The sequence below is a fragment of the Syngnathus acus genome, chromosome 8, assembly GCF_901709675.1.
Source record: "Syngnathus acus chromosome 8, fSynAcu1.2, whole genome shotgun sequence".
Taxonomy (NCBI): domain Eukaryota; kingdom Metazoa; phylum Chordata; class Actinopteri; order Syngnathiformes; family Syngnathidae; genus Syngnathus; species Syngnathus acus.
Window position 1 is genome coordinate 4,750,826 of NC_051093.1, and position 17,330 is coordinate 4,768,155.

Genomic DNA, 17,330 nt, shown 5'->3' on the forward strand with positions numbered 1-17,330 from the left:
AAAAGGCAATAAGGGTACAAAGATCAAGGTAAAGAGTGACTTATTTTCTGCTCCATGCAGATGAAAAACAATTATATGGGCACTTTAAATGGCTTAGCGGGTGAAAAATATTGTTGGCTTATGCGCTGGTGGGGTAGTGCAGAACACTGTAGTGAGTCCGGTTCGGAGCTCCAAAAAAGAGAGGTGGTCTTGGGGTTTCTGATGTTTTTTTACTTAGTGTAACACTATACCACATTTTTGTTAGTGTAAATATGTTTTTGTTATTGTATATATGTCGTTTTGTGTTATTCGGGCCAATAAATGCAATTGCTATACAGACACCATGTCATAACATATGACAAAAATGCCCCCCCCAATAAAAATGCCCCCCAAAAAAAGGTCTCCTATTATTCAGAAACCCAAATCTGATCACCCTATAGTAGTTATAAACAATAAACAACGTGCGGAACTTACTTTCTTTACACACACTGTGCTAGGCTGAACTAAATTTAAACTATGTGTAATCCGAACTTTTGTTTTCATCTTTTTTCCTTCGAACACGGACGACGAGGCGCAGACTCTAATCTCCGCCCTCTTAAAGGAGAGTCTCACAGTCCTCTAGCAGCCTTTTCTACAGAATGAGTAAAAGAAAGAATGAATGAATTTATTTTGTTTAATATCTATTTCAAATACATGATGCAGAATTCAATGAAAACATGACCGGACATTTGTGTGTCACTGCCGCTTGATGGCACACAACTGATGAGGTGAGGGATTGGTGGTGAAGCCCACTACGGGACTCAAATCCAGCTCATCCTCAGAAATCCCAGGCGGGGGAGTAAAGCGGAAGTGCTGGAGGAGACATGTGAAAAAGAGAAAGAGTTCCATGCGGGCCAGACCCTCGCCCAGACAAACCCTGTGACCTGCAACATGACAAAACCGCAATATTTTTTTTAACACTAGAATGGCAGCAAAAAATAAAAGAGGGTGAGAACGGTTGTACCTGCAGAAAAGGGAATGAGGGCATCCCGCTTGACAAAGTTCCCGTCTTTATCCAAGAAGTGGGAAGGGTTGAAGGTGTTTGGAGTTTCCCATTCGTTCTCATCATAGAGGGCGGAAGACAGCAGAGGAATCACAACGGTGCCCTGCGTGTGAGGGAAAGACCAAATGAGCTCATGTGGGTCAAATTGTTTTAGATTTTAGCCAATTTTTATAAGAAAAAAAAAACAACCGATTAATCGGTCAAGGCCGTAGAGTGTAATTTTTTTAATTTACATTTTGTTTGTTTTTCAGTGAACTGGCAGGTGGACAGCCTTGGTGATCGAGTGAAACAAGAAAGTAACCTTTTGGATGAAGTAGCCCTGGAAGGTGACGTCCTGGCTGGTTCTGTGCAAAATGGACATGGGGATGATGTTGGCGTATCTCTGAACTTCGTGAATGACGGCGTTGGAGTACGGAAGGTTCTTGCGATTTTCGATATCAATCGGGCGGCCTGCCAATACCCTGCTCAGCTCCTCGTGGACATTCTCTACAAAATAAATAAATAAATAAATAAAATGGTGTCTGCCTGGTGAAGACCCATGAACAAGGTGTCTACCTTGTATTTGCGGATATTTGGCCATGAGCAGAAAGGCCCATCTCAACGTGGTGGCGGAGGTGTCGGTGCCCGCAGCAAACAGATTGTTGACCATGAAAATCAGGTTTTCCTCATTGAAGTAGCCCTGCTTGCGACCTGCTTTCTAAAGGAAGTGGAAAACATATTCACTACATTTAGTCGACCAATCAGCGTCCAGGGAGAGGGACATCGGTTTTGAATGCGATCACAGCCATTTTTAAAAATGTTAACTCATTCACTGCCATAGATGACAAATATCCATTTTCACCAGGCTGGCAGGAAATGATTTAATCATTTTTATTGGATTATTTTACATTCATGGCTGAGATGTGGTTGTCCTACAAATATTATTTGCAGCCTAGAAAGTGAGACAAACCTCTTCTTTTTGCTGGCGGACGAAGAAGCAGTCAACCACCCCCGTGCACATTTCGGGGTCAAGTTTCTCCTTCCGTTGGCGCAGGAGCTCCTTCACATCCTTTATGATCTCGTCACGGTTGTTGAGAATACACTGCCGGTGTTTCACCCAACGAAACAACCGCGGGAACATGTTGTAGAGCTGCCGCATGAATGAAATGGAAATTAAAGTCATCTCAGGGCAGGAGAAGAAAAAAAAAAATGCACACACCTGTATTTGGTGCGAGCCAAAGTATCGAATGCTCTCATTGCTTCGTCGCACCATGGCTGAGAAGCGAGGGTCGCTATATTCAAATCTGTTCCCGTACACGATGGAACAGATGATGTTGGATGTCGCCCAACTCATCGGCGTTGTCGTATCAAAAGGTTGCCCTGGAGGAAAGGTTTGGTAGTTTGCTCTTTCAAATTCTTCGAAAAACATCAAGGTGGAATTTCAAAATGTACCACATTAGAATGCATAATTGCACTGAATAGCTCATCATTTATTGACGTGAGAGATTACGTAACAATTTCCATGTTTGAGATTAACGCAGTACACAAGAACAGAGGTCATCACGGGACACATCTGGATTATACTCACCTGTTTGAGAATGTCTGCCATAAAACAATAACAGGAAACAAGAACAGAGTTCATCACAGGACACAATTGGGCTATACTCACCTTGATGACTCTCCAAAATTGGAATGAGATTGTTGCACTCTTCCAAGACTTTGTCCTGTGTGAGTTTTTTGCCCATGCCAAATTCTCGCAAAGTGCTGAGGGCAAAACGTCTCAATTCTTTCCATGACTCCCCGTTGGCAAAAATAATCCCTGTAAAAGATACATTTTTGCCTTTTATACAGGTGAATCTGCAAAAATAAATCAATACAGTTAAAGAAAGGTCCTACCATGACCACCTGTGAGATCGGCGAACATGGGTTGGACAAAGCGTTCTCCAAATTCCATGGCATGGCCAACCAGAGCCTGTTTGACCGTCTTGTATCCAGCCAGGACCACCACTTTTTGGGTGCCCAGGTAGATGGTGAACACCGAACCATACTGTTTTGCAAACTACAACAACAACAAGAGTTAAACCATCCCTTGAGAGGAGTCATTGAGGCAAGCAAAGATGTTGCACATTTACCCGACACAGAGTTTTGTTGAGCCACGGGAGATCCAGCTGCAGCAGGTTGCCAAGCAACGGCAAAGGCCTCGGTCCCGGTGGGTCCTTCCTGCCGTCCCGCGGTGAGCTGAAGTGTTTGGAGACGAAAGCTAAGAGGGACAACGCGGCCACGCACGCCAGCACCGGCGTGGCGCTGGATGAAAGCAAGGCGGGCGAAGAGTCTTCCGAAAGAGACATGTTGACTTTGGGGTGTACCTGGTGTTTGTGTGACACTCACATGGGCTGTCTCACGGTTTTTATTTGCGGAGCTCCCACAGTGGAGCCTCGCCCAATTTGATCATCCTTTGCAAATAAGATTCAAGATTCAAAGTTTTTATTCGCCATGTTTGAGCGTGCCAAACAAGGAATTTGACTTCGGTAAAACACACCCTCTGTTCAACATATAGGTGACTAACTAATAACTGGCTGAATAACTGGCATCACAAAGTGCAAATAAGTTAGCCATTTGAATTTAGTACAATGAAAACAGCAGCAGGGTTAGGTTTTAACTTCAAACAATGAATAATACATTACAGACCTGAATTGTGTAACATCACTGACAACAATAAAAATCAATCAATCCCGAGCTCGATCCTAAATTGCAGCAATTGGCTCGTCAAATTAGCAGGTCAGAAATCTTAGATCTGGAAAATAATCTTTTAAAGGTATTAAACTTTTTCCTGTTTTTACCATTTACTTATTGCAGAAGAAAGTCAATGGATTATTAAAGTAAAAAGTCAAATAAATAAAAGACAAAATGAATGACACTTGCCCTCCCAGATCTCGAAAACAAACACTGCTTTTGAACCGAAACCAATTTTCTGATCTAATCGGTTTTCATTTTAACACCCAAGTATGTGCAAAAACAACAGCAGGCTAGCTCCCAATTGCATAGAGCCTTTTTTTTTTTTTCATGTAAAAAGGAAGATGGCGATACATACATACATATACAGTGGACAGGATGAGTGAGCTCCATACAGCTACAATGATGTCACTATTCCCTTTTTGAAATATCATACAGCAGCATCAGCAGCGCAAACCCCCGACTAATACGCACTTTTGATTCAAGTCGTGCACCGAAGTGATGATGTGTGCAAAATACAATTATATAAAAAAAAAAAAATTAAAATGCGCGAAAAAAAAAAAGATCAAATAATCTTTGCGGAATGTCAGATTTTAGGAAAGCTCTGCAAAAGCATCTCGAGCTGCCGACACAGTAGTAGCGCTTTTCTTTTTTTTTGCTTGGTAAATACATTCATCTCACATCTGACAATATTGTACATTGAGGACAGCAAGATTATTACCGTAACAATTCCTATGGATTAGCAATACACACATAATCTATTTCATAGTGCAAAAAAAGGCTTTGTAGGAATAGACTTGCGGATTAAAAGAGGAATAACCAGCCGTCCGATCACTCCACATTAGCGAGAAGGCGTTTTAAGTGGGGAAAAAGCAGCTTGATATGAAACACGAGGCATTTGCAGCTTGTCCGGAAGCACACTTGAAAAACTTTCTCTATTGTCAGACATTGATTTCAAAGTATTATATACATTACAGTGTATACGATCTAATCCTCACATGCGCACAAACAGCTTGATGTCTTTTTTGTTTTTTAGTGCAGTTTTTTTTTTTTTGGTGCCAAAGCCGTCAGTTGTTTTAAAGGAGCAAACACAGAGAAAGAAAATGGATTCCAGTTAATAGCTCGAAATTAAAAAATATTTGGTTGTACCATTTTCTCAGCCAATCAATTCCTACGCAAACCAACCACAACTTGAAATGCACTATTCCTTTTTTGGGAAGGGTTGCACCTTGAACACCACATGATTTTTGCAGCTGGCAACATTTAAAGGCTTTAAACAGAGGCATTAAAAAAAATTAATAAAAAGCAAACAAAATAAGCTTAACCCTCATTTGTTTAGGTAATCATGAACAAACAGTGGTTCATTTTTTCTTAAGTCCTTTGAACACATTCTAAAATCAGCTTTTAAATAATACACGCACACACGAAAAAAGTTGGACGCAACTCGGCGGCGACGTATGACACCGTTGCCTTTCACCTTACTAAAAAGATAATAAAAAGCGATAGCGGCGAGTAGCTAAACGACTCCAAGTCTGTTACGCAACAGTGGCGTGATGCAATGGAATTGACTGCTTGTGTCAAGTCCATGTCAACCGGTGTCACACACACACACACGCACATGCAAAGGACGGACGGGTGTTGGATGTGTGTGGAACAGGCGTCGGGAAGGACGGGCCTTACTTCCTCCTGCCTTCAATGCAGTGTTGGAACTGAGCAAAGCTGAGAAAGACCTGCTCCAATGAGATCTGGCTTACGCAGTAGTCCTCAATGCTGTACTTCTCTTTGGCTGCCTCCAAGGTGCCAAACACCTTCAAAAGAAGACACAGAGGGATTAAAAAAATCGGATCAATTTAGCTCGAGTTTCCCTGTTCACAATACCTGAGCCCAAGTTAGCGTCTTGTCCGTCAAATGATAGTGGACCATTCCCTGGTGTTCATCCTTCATTTGACTTCCTGTAAGAGAAGACAAATCATGGCTGAATTTGCCATTCAACACCACATAAGGACAAACCGCTTGGTTTACGTATTCTGTATTTAACACAGAGCAGTAATTAACAGCGATAAAAGATTTGAATTACCATGTCCTTCATTGAAATCATAGAAGAGTGGATTGATGTCCCTTTCTCCAAATTCATCAGGATGGTTTATAAGAGCCTCTCTGACCGTCTTGCTTCCGGCCAGGACCACCACCTTCTTGGGTCCTAAGTGGACTGTGAAAACCGGGCCATAGGTCTGGGATAGTTGGAAAAACAAAAGGTTAGTTCGGTTAAAATGTAATGCCGCGGTTAGGGGGCGCTATAACTCTGTTAGAAATCTGCGTGGCATTGTACTTTACATTAAAAACACCGAGTGGTGTGGTTACCTGAAATATTTTTTATGTATTTTGTTTCGCAAACATATTTTCCACATTTGAAGCCCTTTGAGACTTGTCTGTGATTAAATAAACTTGATAAAAAGTTTCATTACATTTTCATGAAAACATGGTAAAAAAAGTGGACACAAATGGCCACTATTACAGTCAACAATACTTGCTTGTTAGACAGAGAACAAAAAACAAAAAACAGAATGCCTCACACTGAAAAGAGACTCGTCCAGTCTCTTGAGATCCACCTGAAGCAGGTTGCCAACCAGGGGGAGCGATCTGGGCCCCGGAGGCTCCAACTTGGCCTTGCTCCGGAAGCTCAAGATGGAGTAGAGGTGGACAGCCAGCACCCCTGCGAGGGCCCCCAACAAGGAGAGCGAGACCGCATCCTGCAGGAGTTCTTCAAACATCTCCTAGCACACACTGAAACTCATGCAAATGCAATCTGTAGTTTACTGTAAGAAAGTTGAGGAGGGGCTGACAGATAAAGCTTACCAATCACAGTCCACTGGGTGTGTTTGAGTAGCCCACTCAGCTAAACACCAATAATTTGAAAAAAAAAAAGGCAATAAGGGTACAAAGATCAAGGTAAAGAGTGACTTATTTTCTGCTCCATGCAGATCAAAAACAATTATATGGGCACTTTAAATGGCTTAGCGGGTGAAAAATATTGTTGGCTTATGCGCTGGTGGGGTAGTGCAGAACACTGTAGTGAGTCCGGTTCGGAGCTCCAAAAAAGAGAGGTGGTCTTGGGGTTTCTGATGTTTTTTTACTTAGTGTAACACTATACCACATTTTTGTTAGTGTAAATATGTTTTTGTTATTGTATATATGTCGTTTTGTGTTATTCGGGCCAATAAATGCAATTGCTATACAGACACCATGTCATAACATATGACAAAAATGCCCCCCCCCAATAAAAATGCCCCCCAAAAAAGGTCTCCTATTATTCAGAAACCCAAATCTGATCACCCTATAGTAGATAAACAATAAACAACGTGCGGAACTTACTTTCTTTACGCACACTGTACTAGGCTGAACTAAACTTAAACTATGTGTAATCCGAACTTTTGTTTTCCTCTTTTTTCCTTCTAACACGGACGACGAGGCGCAGACTCTAATCTCCGCCCTCTTAAAGGAGAGTCTCACAGTCCTCTAGCAGCCTTTTCTACAGAATGAGTAAAAGAAAGAATGAATGAATTTATTTTGTTTAATATCTATTTCAAATACATGATGCAGAATTCAATGACAACATGACCGGACATTTGTGTGTCACTGCCGCTTGATGGCACACAACTGATGAGGTGAGGGATTGGTGGTGAAGCCCACTACGGGACTCAAATCTAGCTCATCCTCAGAAATCCCAGGCGGGGGAGTAAAGCGGAAGTGCTGGAGGAGACATGTGAAAAAGAGAAAGAGTTCCATGCGGGCCAGACCCTCGCCCAGACAAACCCTGCGACCTGCAACATTACAAAACCGCAATATTTTTTTTTAACACTAGAATGGCAGCAAAAAATAAAAGAGGGTGAGAACGGTTGTACCTGCAGAAAAGGGAATGAGGGCATCCCGCTTGACAAAGTTCCCGTCTTTATCCAAGAAGTGGGAAGGGTTGAAGGTGTTTGGAGTTTCCCATTCGTTCTCATCGTAGAGGGCGGAAGACAGCAGAGGAATCACAACGGTGCCCTGCGTGTGAGGGAAAGACCAAATGAGCTCATGTGGGTCAAATTGTTTTAGATCTTAGCCAATTTTTATAAGAAAAAAACCCCCAGATTAATCGGTCAAGGCCGTAGAGTGTAATTTTCTTAATTTACATTTTGTTTGTTTTTCAGTGAAGTGGCAGGTGGACAGCCTTGGTGATCGAGTGAAACAAGAAAGTAACCTTTTGGATGAAGTAGCCCTGGAAGGTGACGTCCTGGCTGGTTCTGTGCAAAATGGACATGGGGACGATGTTGGCGTATCTCTGAACTTCGTGAATGACGGCGTTGGAGTACGGAAGGTTCTTGCGATTTTCGATATCAATCGGGCGGCCTGCCAATACCCTGCTCAGCTCCTCGTGGACATTCTCTACAAAATCAATAAATAAATAAAATGGTGTCTGCCTGGTGAAGACCCATGAACAAGGTGTCTACCTTGTATTTGCGGATATTTGGCCATGAGCAGCAAGGCCCATCTCAACGTGGTGGCGGAGGTGTCGGTGCCCGCAGCAAACAGATTGTTGACCACGAAAATCAGGTTTTCCTCATTGAAGTAGCCCTGCTTGCGACCTGCTTCCTAAAGGAAGTGGGAAACATATTCACTACATTTAGTCGACCAATCAGCGTCCAGGGAGAGGGACCTCATTTTTAAAAATGTTAACTCATTCACTGCCATTGACAGCTATAGACGACAAATTTTCACCAGGCTGGCAGGGAATGATTTAATCATTCTTATTGGATTATTTTACATTCATGGCTGAGATGTGGTTGTCCTACAAATATTATTTGCAGCCTAGAAGGTGAGACAAACCTCTTCTTTTTGCTGGCGGACAAAGAAGCAATCAACCACCCCCGTGCACATTTCGGGGTCAAGTTTCTCCTTCCGTTGGCGCAGGAGCTCCTTCACATCCTTTATGGTCTCGTCACGGTTGTTGAGAATACACTGCCGGTGTTTCACCCAACGAAACAACCGCGGGAACATGTTGTAGAGCTGCCGCATGAATGAAATGGAAATTAAAGTCACCTCAGGGCAGGAGAAGAAAAAAAAAAATGCACACACCTGTATTTGGTGCGAGCCAAAGTATCGAATGCTCTCATTGCTTCGTTGCACCATGGCTGAGAAGCGAGGGTCACTATATTCAAATCTGTTCCCGTACACGATGGAACAGATGATGTTGGATGTCGCCCAACTCATCGGCGTTGTCGTATCAAAAGGTTGCCCTGGAGGAAAGGTTTGGTAGTTTGCTCTTTCAAATTCTTCGGAAAAACATCAAGGTGGAATTTCAAAATGTACCACATTAGAATGCATAATTGCACTGAATAGCTCATCATTTATTGACGTGAGAGATTACGTAACAATTTCCATGTTTGAGATTAACGCAGTAAACAAGAACAGAGGTCATCACGGGACACATCTGGATTATACTCACCTGTTTGAGAATGTCTGCCATAAAACAATAACAGGAAACAAGAACAGAGTTCATCACAGGACACAATTGGGCTATACTCACCTTGATGACTCTCCAAAATAGGAATGAGATTGCTGCACTCTTCCAAGACTTTGTCCTGTGTGAGTTTTTTGCCCATGCCAAAGTCTCGCAAAGTGCTGAGGGCAAAACGTCTCAATTCTTTCCATGACTCCCCGTTGGCAAAAATAATCCCTGTGAAAGATACATTTTTGCCTTTTATACAGGTGAATCTGCAAAAATAAATCAATACAGTTAAAGAAAGGTCCTACCATGACCACCTGCGAGATCGGCGGGCATGGGTTGGACAAAGCGTTCTCCAAATTCCATGGCATGGCCAACCAGAGCCTCTTTGACCGTCTTGTATCCAGCCAGGACCACCACTTTTTGGGTGCCCAGGTAGATGGTGAACACCGAACCATACTGTTTTGCAAACTACAACAACAACAACAAGAGTTAAACCATCCCTTGAGAGGAGTCATTGAGGCGAGCAAAGATGTTGCACATTTACCCGACACAGAGTTTTGTTGAGCCACGGGAGATCCAGCTGTAGCAGGTTGCCAAGCAACGGCAAGGGCCTCGGTCCCGGTGGGTCCTTCCTGCCGTCCCGCGGTGAGCTGAAGTGTTTGGAGACGAAAGCTAAGAGGGACAACGCGGCCACGCACGCCAGCACCGGCGTGGCGCTGGATGAAAGCAAGGCGGGCGAAGAGTCTTCCGAAAGAGACATGTTGACTTTGGGGTGGACCTGGTGTTTGTGTGACACTCACATGGGCTCTCTCACTGTTTTTATTTGCGGAGCTCCCACAGTGGAGCCTCGCCCACTTTGGTCATCCTTTGCAAATAACTGCCATCACAAAGTGCAAATAAGTTAGCCATTTGAATTTAGTACAATGAAAACAGCAGCAGGGTTAAGTTTTAACTTCAAACAATAATACATTACAGGCCTGAATTGTGTAACATCACTGACAACAATAAAAATCAATCAATCCCTAGCTCGATCCTAAATTGCAGCAATTGGCTCGTCAAATTAGCAGGTCAGAAATCTTAGATCTGGAAAATAATCTTTTAAAGGTATTAAACTTCTTCCTGTTTTTACCATTTACTTATTGCAGAAGAAAGTCAATGGATTATTAAAGTAAAAAGTCAAATAAATAAAAGACAAAATGAATGACACTTGCCCTTCCAGATCTCGAAAACAATCACAGCTTTTGAACCGAAACCAATTTTCTGATCCAACCGGTTTTCATTTTGACTCCCCCAAGTATGTGCAAAAACAACAGCAGGCTAGCTCCCAATTGCATAGAGCCTTTTTTTTTTTTTTAATGTAAAAAGGAAGATGGCGATACATACATACATATACAGTGGACAGGATGAGCGAGCTCCATACAGCTACAATGATGTCACTATTCCCTTTTTGAAATATTATACAGCAGCATCAGCAGCGCAAACCCCCGACTAATACGCACTTTTGATTCAAGTCGTGCACCGAAGTGATGATGTGTGCAAAATACAATTGTAAAAAAAATAAAAATTAAAATACGAGGAAAAAAAAAAAAGATCATACCTGTGTTAAATAATCTTTGCGGAATGTCAGATTTTAGGAAAGCTCTGCAAAAGCATCTCGAGCTGCCGACACAGTAGTAGCGCTTTTCTTTTTTTTTGCTTGGTAAATACATTCATCTCACATCTGACAATATTGTACATTGAGGACAGCAAGATTATTACCGTAACAATTCCTATGGATTAGGAATACACACATAATCTATTTCATAGTGCAAAAAAAGGCTTTGTAGGAATAGACTTGCGGATTAAAAGAGGAATAACCAGCCGTCCGATCACTCCACATTAGCGAGAAGGCGTTTTAAGTGGGGAAAAAGCAGCTTGATATGAAACACGAGGCATTTGCAGCTTGTCCGGAAGCACACTTGAAAAACTTTCTCTATTGTCAGACATTGATTTCAAAGTATTATATACATTACAGTGTATACGATCTAATCCTCACATGCGCACAAACAGCTTGATGTCTTTTTTGTTTTTTAGTGCAGTTTTTTTTTTTTTGGTGCCAAAGCCGTCAGTTGTTTTAAAGGAGCAAACACAGAGAAAGAAAATGGATTCCAGTTAATAGCTCGAAATTAAAAAATATTTGGTTGTACCATTTTCTCAGCCAATCAATTCCTACGCAAACCAACCACAACTTGAAATGCACTATTCCTTTTTTGGGAAGGGTTGCACCTTGAACACCACATGATTTTTGCAGCTGGCAACATTTAAAGGCTTTAAACAGAGGCATTAAAAAAAATTAATAAAAAGCAAACAAAATAAGCTTAACCCTCATTTGTTTAGGTAATCATGAACAAACAGTGGTTCATTTTTTCTTAAGTCCTTTGAACACATTCTAAAATCAGCTTTTAAATAATACACGCACACACGAAAAAAGTTGGACGCAACTCGGCGGCGACGTATGACACCGTTGCCTTTCACCTTACTAAAAAGATAATAAAAAGCGATAGCGGCGAGTAGCTAAACGACTCCAAGTCTGTTACGCAACAGTGGCGTGATGCAATGGAATTGACTGCTTGTGTCAAGTCCATGTCAACCGGTGTCACACACACACACACACACGCACATGCAAAGGACGGACGGGTGTTGGATGTGTGTGGAACAGGCGTCGGGAAGGACGGGCCTTACTTCCTCCTGCCTTCAATGCAGTGTTGGAACTGAGCAAAGCTGAGAAAGACCTGCTCCAATGAGATCTGGCTTACGCAGTAGTCCTCAATGCTGTACTTCTCTTTGGCTGCCTCCAAGGTGCCAAACACCTTCAAAAGAAGACACAGAGGGATTAAAAAAATCGGATCAATTTAGCTCGAGTTTCCCTGTTCACAATACCTGAGCCCAAGTTAGCGTCTTGTCCGTCAAATGATAGTGGACCATTCCCTGGTGTTCATCCTTCATTTGACTTCCTGTAAGAGAAGACAAATCATGGCTGAATTTGCCATTCAACACCACATAAGGACAAACCGCTTGGTTTACGTATTCTGTATTTAACACAGAGCAGTAATTAACAGCGATAAAAGATTTGAATTACCATGTCCTTCATTGAAATCATAGAAGAGTGGATTGATGTCCCTTTCTCCAAATTCATCAGGATGGTTTATAAGAGCCTCTCTGACCGTCTTGCTTCCGGCCAGGACCACCACCTTCTTGGGTCCTAAGTGGACTGTGAAAACCGGGCCATAGGTCTGGGATAGTTGGAAAAACAAAAGGTTAGTTCGGTTAAAATGTAATGCCGCGGTTAGGGGGCGCTATAACTCTGTTAGAAATCTGCGTGGCATTGTACTTTACATTAAAAACACCGAGTGGTGTGGTTACCTGAAATATTTTTTATGTATTTTGTTTCGCAAACAAATTTTCCACATTTGAAGCCCTTTGAGACTTGTCTGTGATTAAATAAACTTGATAAAAAGTTTCATTACATTTTCATGAAAACATGGTAAAAAAAGTGGACACAAATGGCCACTATTACAGTCAACAATACTTGCTTGTTAGACAGAGAACAAAAAACAAAAAACAGAATGCCTCACACTGAAAAGAGACTCGTCCAGTCTCTTGAGATCCACCTGAAGCAGGTTGCCAACCAGGGGGAGCGATCTGGGCCCCGGAGGCTCCAACTTGGCCTTGCTCCGGAAGCTCAAGATGGAGTAGAGGTGGACAGCCAGCACCCCTGCGAGGGCCCCCAACAAGGAGAGCGAGACCGCATCCTGCAGGAGTTCTTCAAACATCTCCTAGCACACACTGAAACTCATGCAAATGCAATCTGTAGTTTACTGTAAGAAAGTTGAGGAGGGGCTGACAGATAAAGCTTACCAATCACAGTCCACTGGGTGTGTTTGAGTAGCCCACTCAGCTAAACACCAATAATTTGAAAAAAAAAAAGGCAATAAGGGTACAAAGATCAAGGTAAAGAGTGACTTATTTTCTGCTCCATGCAGATCAAAAACAATTATATGGGCACTTTAAATGGCTTAGCGGGTGAAAAATATTGTTGGCTTATGCGCTGGTGGGGTAGTGCAGAACACTGTAGTGAGTCCGGTTCGGAGCTCCAAAAAAGAGAGGTGGTCTTGGGGTTTCTGATGTTTTTTTACTTAGTGTAACACTATACCACATTTTTGTTAGTGTAAATATGTTTTTGTTATTGTATATATGTCGTTTTGTGTTATTCGGGCCAATAAATGCAATTGCTATACAGACACCATGTCATAACATATGACAAAAATGCCCCCCCCCAATAAAAATGCCCCCCAAAAAAGGTCTCCTATTATTCAGAAACCCAAATCTGATCACCCTATAGTAGATAAACAATAAACAACGTGCGGAACTTACTTTCTTTACGCACACTGTACTAGGCTGAACTAAACTTAAACTATGTGTAATCCGAACTTTTGTTTTCCTCTTTTTTCCTTCTAACACGGACGACGAGGCGCAGACTCTAATCTCCGCCCTCTTAAAGGAGAGTCTCACAGTCCTCTAGCAGCCTTTTCTACAGAATGAGTAAAAGAAAGAATGAATGAATTTATTTTGTTTAATATCTATTTCAAATACATGATGCAGAATTCAATGACAACATGACCGGACATTTGTGTGTCACTGCCGCTTGATGGCACACAACTGATGAGGTGAGGGATTGGTGGTGAAGCCCACTACGGGACTCAAATCTAGCTCATCCTCAGAAATCCCAGGCGGGGGAGTAAAGCGGAAGTGCTGGAGGAGACATGTGAAAAAGAGAAAGAGTTCCATGCGGGCCAGACCCTCGCCCAGACAAACCCTGCGACCTGCAACATTACAAAACCGCAATATTTTTTTTTAACACTAGAATGGCAGCAAAAAATAAAAGAGGGTGAGAACGGTTGTACCTGCAGAAAAGGGAATGAGGGCATCCCGCTTGACAAAGTTCCCGTCTTTATCCAAGAAGTGGGAAGGGTTGAAGGTGTTTGGAGTTTCCCATTCGTTCTCATCGTAGAGGGCGGAAGACAGCAGAGGAATCACAACGGTGCCCTGCGTGTGAGGGAAAGACCAAATGAGCTCATGTGGGTCAAATTGTTTTAGATCTTAGCCAATTTTTATAAGAAAAAAACCCCCAGATTAATCGGTCAAGGCCGTAGAGTGTAATTTTCTTAATTTACATTTTGTTTGTTTTTCAGTGAAGTGGCAGGTGGACAGCCTTGGTGATCGAGTGAAACAAGAAAGTAACCTTTTGGATGAAGTAGCCCTGGAAGGTGACGTCCTGGCTGGTTCTGTGCAAAATGGACATGGGGACGATGTTGGCGTATCTCTGAACTTCGTGAATGACGGCGTTGGAGTACGGAAGGTTCTTGCGATTTTCGATATCAATCGGGCGGCCTGCCAATACCCTGCTCAGCTCCTCGTGGACATTCTCTACAAAATCAATAAATAAATAAAATGGTGTCTGCCTGGTGAAGACCCATGAACAAGGTGTCTACCTTGTATTTGCGGATATTTGGCCATGAGCAGCAAGGCCCATCTCAACGTGGTGGCGGAGGTGTCGGTGCCCGCAGCAAACAGATTGTTGACCACGAAAATCAGGTTTTCCTCATTGAAGTAGCCCTGCTTGCGACCTGCTTCCTAAAGGAAGTGGGAAACATATTCACTACATTTAGTCGACCAATCAGCGTCCAGGGAGAGGGACCTCATTTTTAAAAATGTTAACTCATTCACTGCCATTGACAGCTATAGACGACAAATTTTCACCAGGCTGGCAGGGAATGATTTAATCATTCTTATTGGATTATTTTACATTCATGGCTGAGATGTGGTTGTCCTACAAATATTATTTGCAGCCTAGAAGGTGAGACAAACCTCTTCTTTTTGCTGGCGGACAAAGAAGCAATCAACCACCCCCGTGCACATTTCGGGGTCAAGTTTCTCCTTCCGTTGGCGCAGGAGCTCCTTCACATCCTTTATGGTCTCGTCACGGTTGTTGAGAATACACTGCCGGTGTTTCACCCAACGAAACAACCGCGGGAACATGTTGTAGAGCTGCCGCATGAATGAAATGGAAATTAAAGTCACCTCAGGGCAGGAGAAGAAAAAAAAAAATGCACACACCTGTATTTGGTGCGAGCCAAAGTATCGAATGCTCTCATTGCTTCGTTGCACCATGGCTGAGAAGCGAGGGTCACTATATTCAAATCTGTTCCCGTACACGATGGAACAGATGATGTTGGATGTCGCCCAACTCATCGGCGTTGTCGTATCAAAAGGTTGCCCTGGAGGAAAGGTTTGGTAGTTTGCTCTTTCAAATTCTTCGGAAAAACATCAAGGTGGAATTTCAAAATGTACCACATTAGAATGCATAATTGCACTGAATAGCTCATCATTTATTGACGTGAGAGATTACGTAACAATTTCCATGTTTGAGATTAACGCAGTAAACAAGAACAGAGGTCATCACGGGACACATCTGGATTATACTCACCTGTTTGAGAATGTCTGCCATAAAACAATAACAGGAAACAAGAACAGAGTTCATCACAGGACACAATTGGGCTATACTCACCTTGATGACTCTCCAAAATTGGAATGAGATTGCTGCACTCTTCCAAGACTTTGTCCTGTGTGAGTTTTTTGCCCATGCCAAAGTCTCGCAAAGTGCTGAGGGCAAAACGTCTCAATTCTTTCCATGACTCCCCGTTGGCAAAAATAATCCCTGTGAAAGATACATTTTTGCCTTTTATACAGGTGAATCTGCAAAAATAAATCAATACAGTTAAAGAAAGGTCCTACCATGACCATCTGCGAGATCGGCGGTCATGGGTTGGACAAAGCGTTCTCCAAATTCCATGGCATGGCCAACCAGAGCCTCTTTGACCGTCTTGTATCCAGCCAGGACCACCACTTTTTGGGTGCCCAGGTAGATGGTGAACACCGAACCATACTGTTTTGCAAACTACAACAACAACAACAAGAGTTAAACCATCCCTTGAGAGGAGTCATTGAGGCGAGCAAAGATGTTGCACATTTACCCGACACAGAGTTTTGTTGAGCCACGGGAGATCCAGCTGCAGCAGGTTGCCAAGCAACGGCAAAGGCCTCGGTCCCGGTGGGTCCTTCCTGCCGTCCCGCGGTGAGCTGAAGTGTTTGGAGACGAAAGCTAAGAGGGACAACGCGGCCACGCACGCCAGCACCGGCGTGGCGCTGGATGAAAGCAAGGCGGGCGAAGAGTCTTCCGAAAGAGACATGTTGACTTTGGGGTGTACCTGGTGTTTGTGTGACACTCACATGGGCTCTCTCACTGTTTTTATTTGCGGAGCTCCCACAGTGGAGCCTCGCCCACTTTGGTCATCCTTTGCAAATAACTGCCATCACAAAGTGCAAATAAGTTAGCCATTTGAATTTAGTACAATGAAAACAGCAGCAGGGTTAAGTTTTAACTTCAAACAATAATACATTACAGGCCTGAATTGTGTAACATCACTGACAACAATAAAAATCAATCAATCCCTAGCTCGATCCTAAATTGCAGCAATTGGCTCGTCAAATTAGCAGGTCAGAAATCTTAGATCTGGAAAATAATCTTTTAAAGGTATTAAACTTCTTCCTGTTTTTACCATTTACTTATTGCAGAAGAAAGTCAATGGATTATTAAAGTAAAAAGTCAAATAAATAAAAGACAAAATGAATGACACTTGCCCTTCCAGATCTCGAAAACAATCACAGCTTTTGAACCGAAACCAATTTTCTGATCCAACCGGTTTTCATTTTGACTCCCCCAAGTATGTGCAAAAACAACAGCAGGCTAGCTCCCAATTGCATAGAGCCTTTTTTTTTTTTTTAATGTAAAAAGGAAGATGGCGATACATACATACATATACAGTGGACAGGATGAGCGAGCTCCATACAGCTACAATGATGTCACTATTCCCTTTTTGAAATATTATACAGCAGCATCAGCAGCGCAAACCCCCGACTAATACGCACTTTTGATTCAAGTCGTGCACCGAAGTGATGATGTGTGCAAAATACAATTGTAAAAAAAATAAAAATTAAAATACGAGGAAA

At 42.6% G+C, this 17,330-nt stretch overlaps 2 protein-coding genes and 1 pseudogene across 8 annotated transcripts; all 3 read right to left on the bottom strand.

Annotated features, from left to right (window-relative positions):
• Nucleotides 1-102: 102 nt before the first annotated feature.
• LOC119125866 (cytochrome P450 2K1-like) lies at nt 103-7,188 on the bottom strand. 4 transcript variants are annotated; one of them, XM_037256799.1, is made up of 11 exons: nt 7,106-7,188; nt 6,590-6,629; nt 6,307-6,517; nt 2,897-3,059; nt 2,670-2,819; nt 2,220-2,380; nt 1,971-2,150; nt 1,577-1,718; nt 1,323-1,507; nt 983-1,124; nt 623-902 (listed from the first exon to the last, which is right to left on the bottom strand). In XM_037256799.1, exons 3-11 carry the CDS (start codon nt 6,502-6,504, stop codon nt 715-717), a joined length of 1,509 nt encoding a protein of 502 aa, XP_037112694.1. In that variant the 5' UTR covers nt 6,505-6,517; nt 6,590-6,629; nt 7,106-7,188; the 3' UTR covers nt 623-714. The 4 variants fall into 4 exon arrangements, with proteins under 4 accessions (XP_037112692.1, XP_037112693.1, XP_037112690.1 ...); XM_037256797.1 differs by lacking the exons at nt 6,307-6,517; nt 6,590-6,629; nt 7,106-7,188 and adding exons at nt 103-610; nt 3,133-3,385 and having other exon boundaries at nt 706-902; XM_037256798.1 differs by lacking the exons at nt 6,307-6,517; nt 6,590-6,629; nt 7,106-7,188 and adding an exon at nt 3,133-3,386 and having other exon boundaries at nt 615-902; nt 2,271-2,380.
• Nucleotides 7,173-13,046, bottom strand: LOC119125865 (cytochrome P450 2K1-like). Of its 4 annotated transcripts, XM_037256792.1 has the most exons (10): nt 9,766-10,035; nt 9,527-9,689; nt 9,300-9,449; nt 8,849-9,009; nt 8,600-8,779; nt 8,224-8,365; nt 7,974-8,158; nt 7,636-7,777; nt 7,358-7,554; nt 7,173-7,262 (listed from the first exon to the last, which is right to left on the bottom strand). In XM_037256792.1, exons 1-9 carry the CDS (start codon nt 9,979-9,981, stop codon nt 7,367-7,369), a joined length of 1,527 nt encoding a protein of 508 aa, XP_037112687.1. In that variant the 5' UTR covers nt 9,982-10,035; the 3' UTR covers nt 7,173-7,262; nt 7,358-7,366. The 4 variants fall into 4 exon arrangements, with proteins under 4 accessions (XP_037112687.1, XP_037112689.1, XP_037112688.1 ...); XM_037256794.1 differs by lacking the exons at nt 7,173-7,262; nt 9,527-9,689; nt 9,766-10,035 and adding exons at nt 12,340-12,502; nt 12,836-13,046 and having other exon boundaries at nt 7,282-7,554; XM_037256793.1 differs by lacking the exon at nt 7,173-7,262 and having other exon boundaries at nt 7,282-7,554; nt 8,900-9,009.
• A 757-nt stretch (nt 13,047-13,803) lies between these two features.
• On the bottom strand, nt 13,804-16,544 carry LOC119125861 (annotated as a pseudogene).
• Between the last annotated feature and the right edge of the window lie 786 nt (nt 16,545-17,330).

Excerpts from the sequence above, each read along its gene's own strand:
- LOC119125866 (XM_037256797.1), bottom strand. The coding sequence starts at position 3,348 with ATGTCTCTTTCGGAAGACTCTTCGCCCGCCTTGCTTTCATCCAGCGCC. Across the intron at positions 2,381-2,669 it reads AATTTTGGAGAGTCATCAAG|GGCAACCTTTTGATACGACA; the intron begins GTGAGTATAGCC and ends CCTTTCCTCCAG. Across the intron at positions 1,508-1,576 it reads CAAATATCCGCAAATACAAG|AGAATGTCCACGAGGAGCTG; the intron begins GTAGACACCTTG and ends TTTATTTTGTAG.
- LOC119125865 (XM_037256792.1), bottom strand. The coding sequence starts at position 9,981 with ATGTCTCTTTCGGAAGACTCTTCGCCCGCCTTGCTTTCATCCAGCGCC. Across the intron at positions 9,450-9,526 it reads CGATCTCGCAGGTGGTCATG|GGATTATTTTTGCCAACGGG; the intron begins GTAGGACCTTTC and ends TATCTTTCACAG. Across the intron at positions 7,555-7,635 it reads CCTCATTCCCTTTTCTGCAG|GTCGCAGGGTTTGTCTGGGC; the intron begins GTACAACCGTTC and ends GTAATGTTGCAG.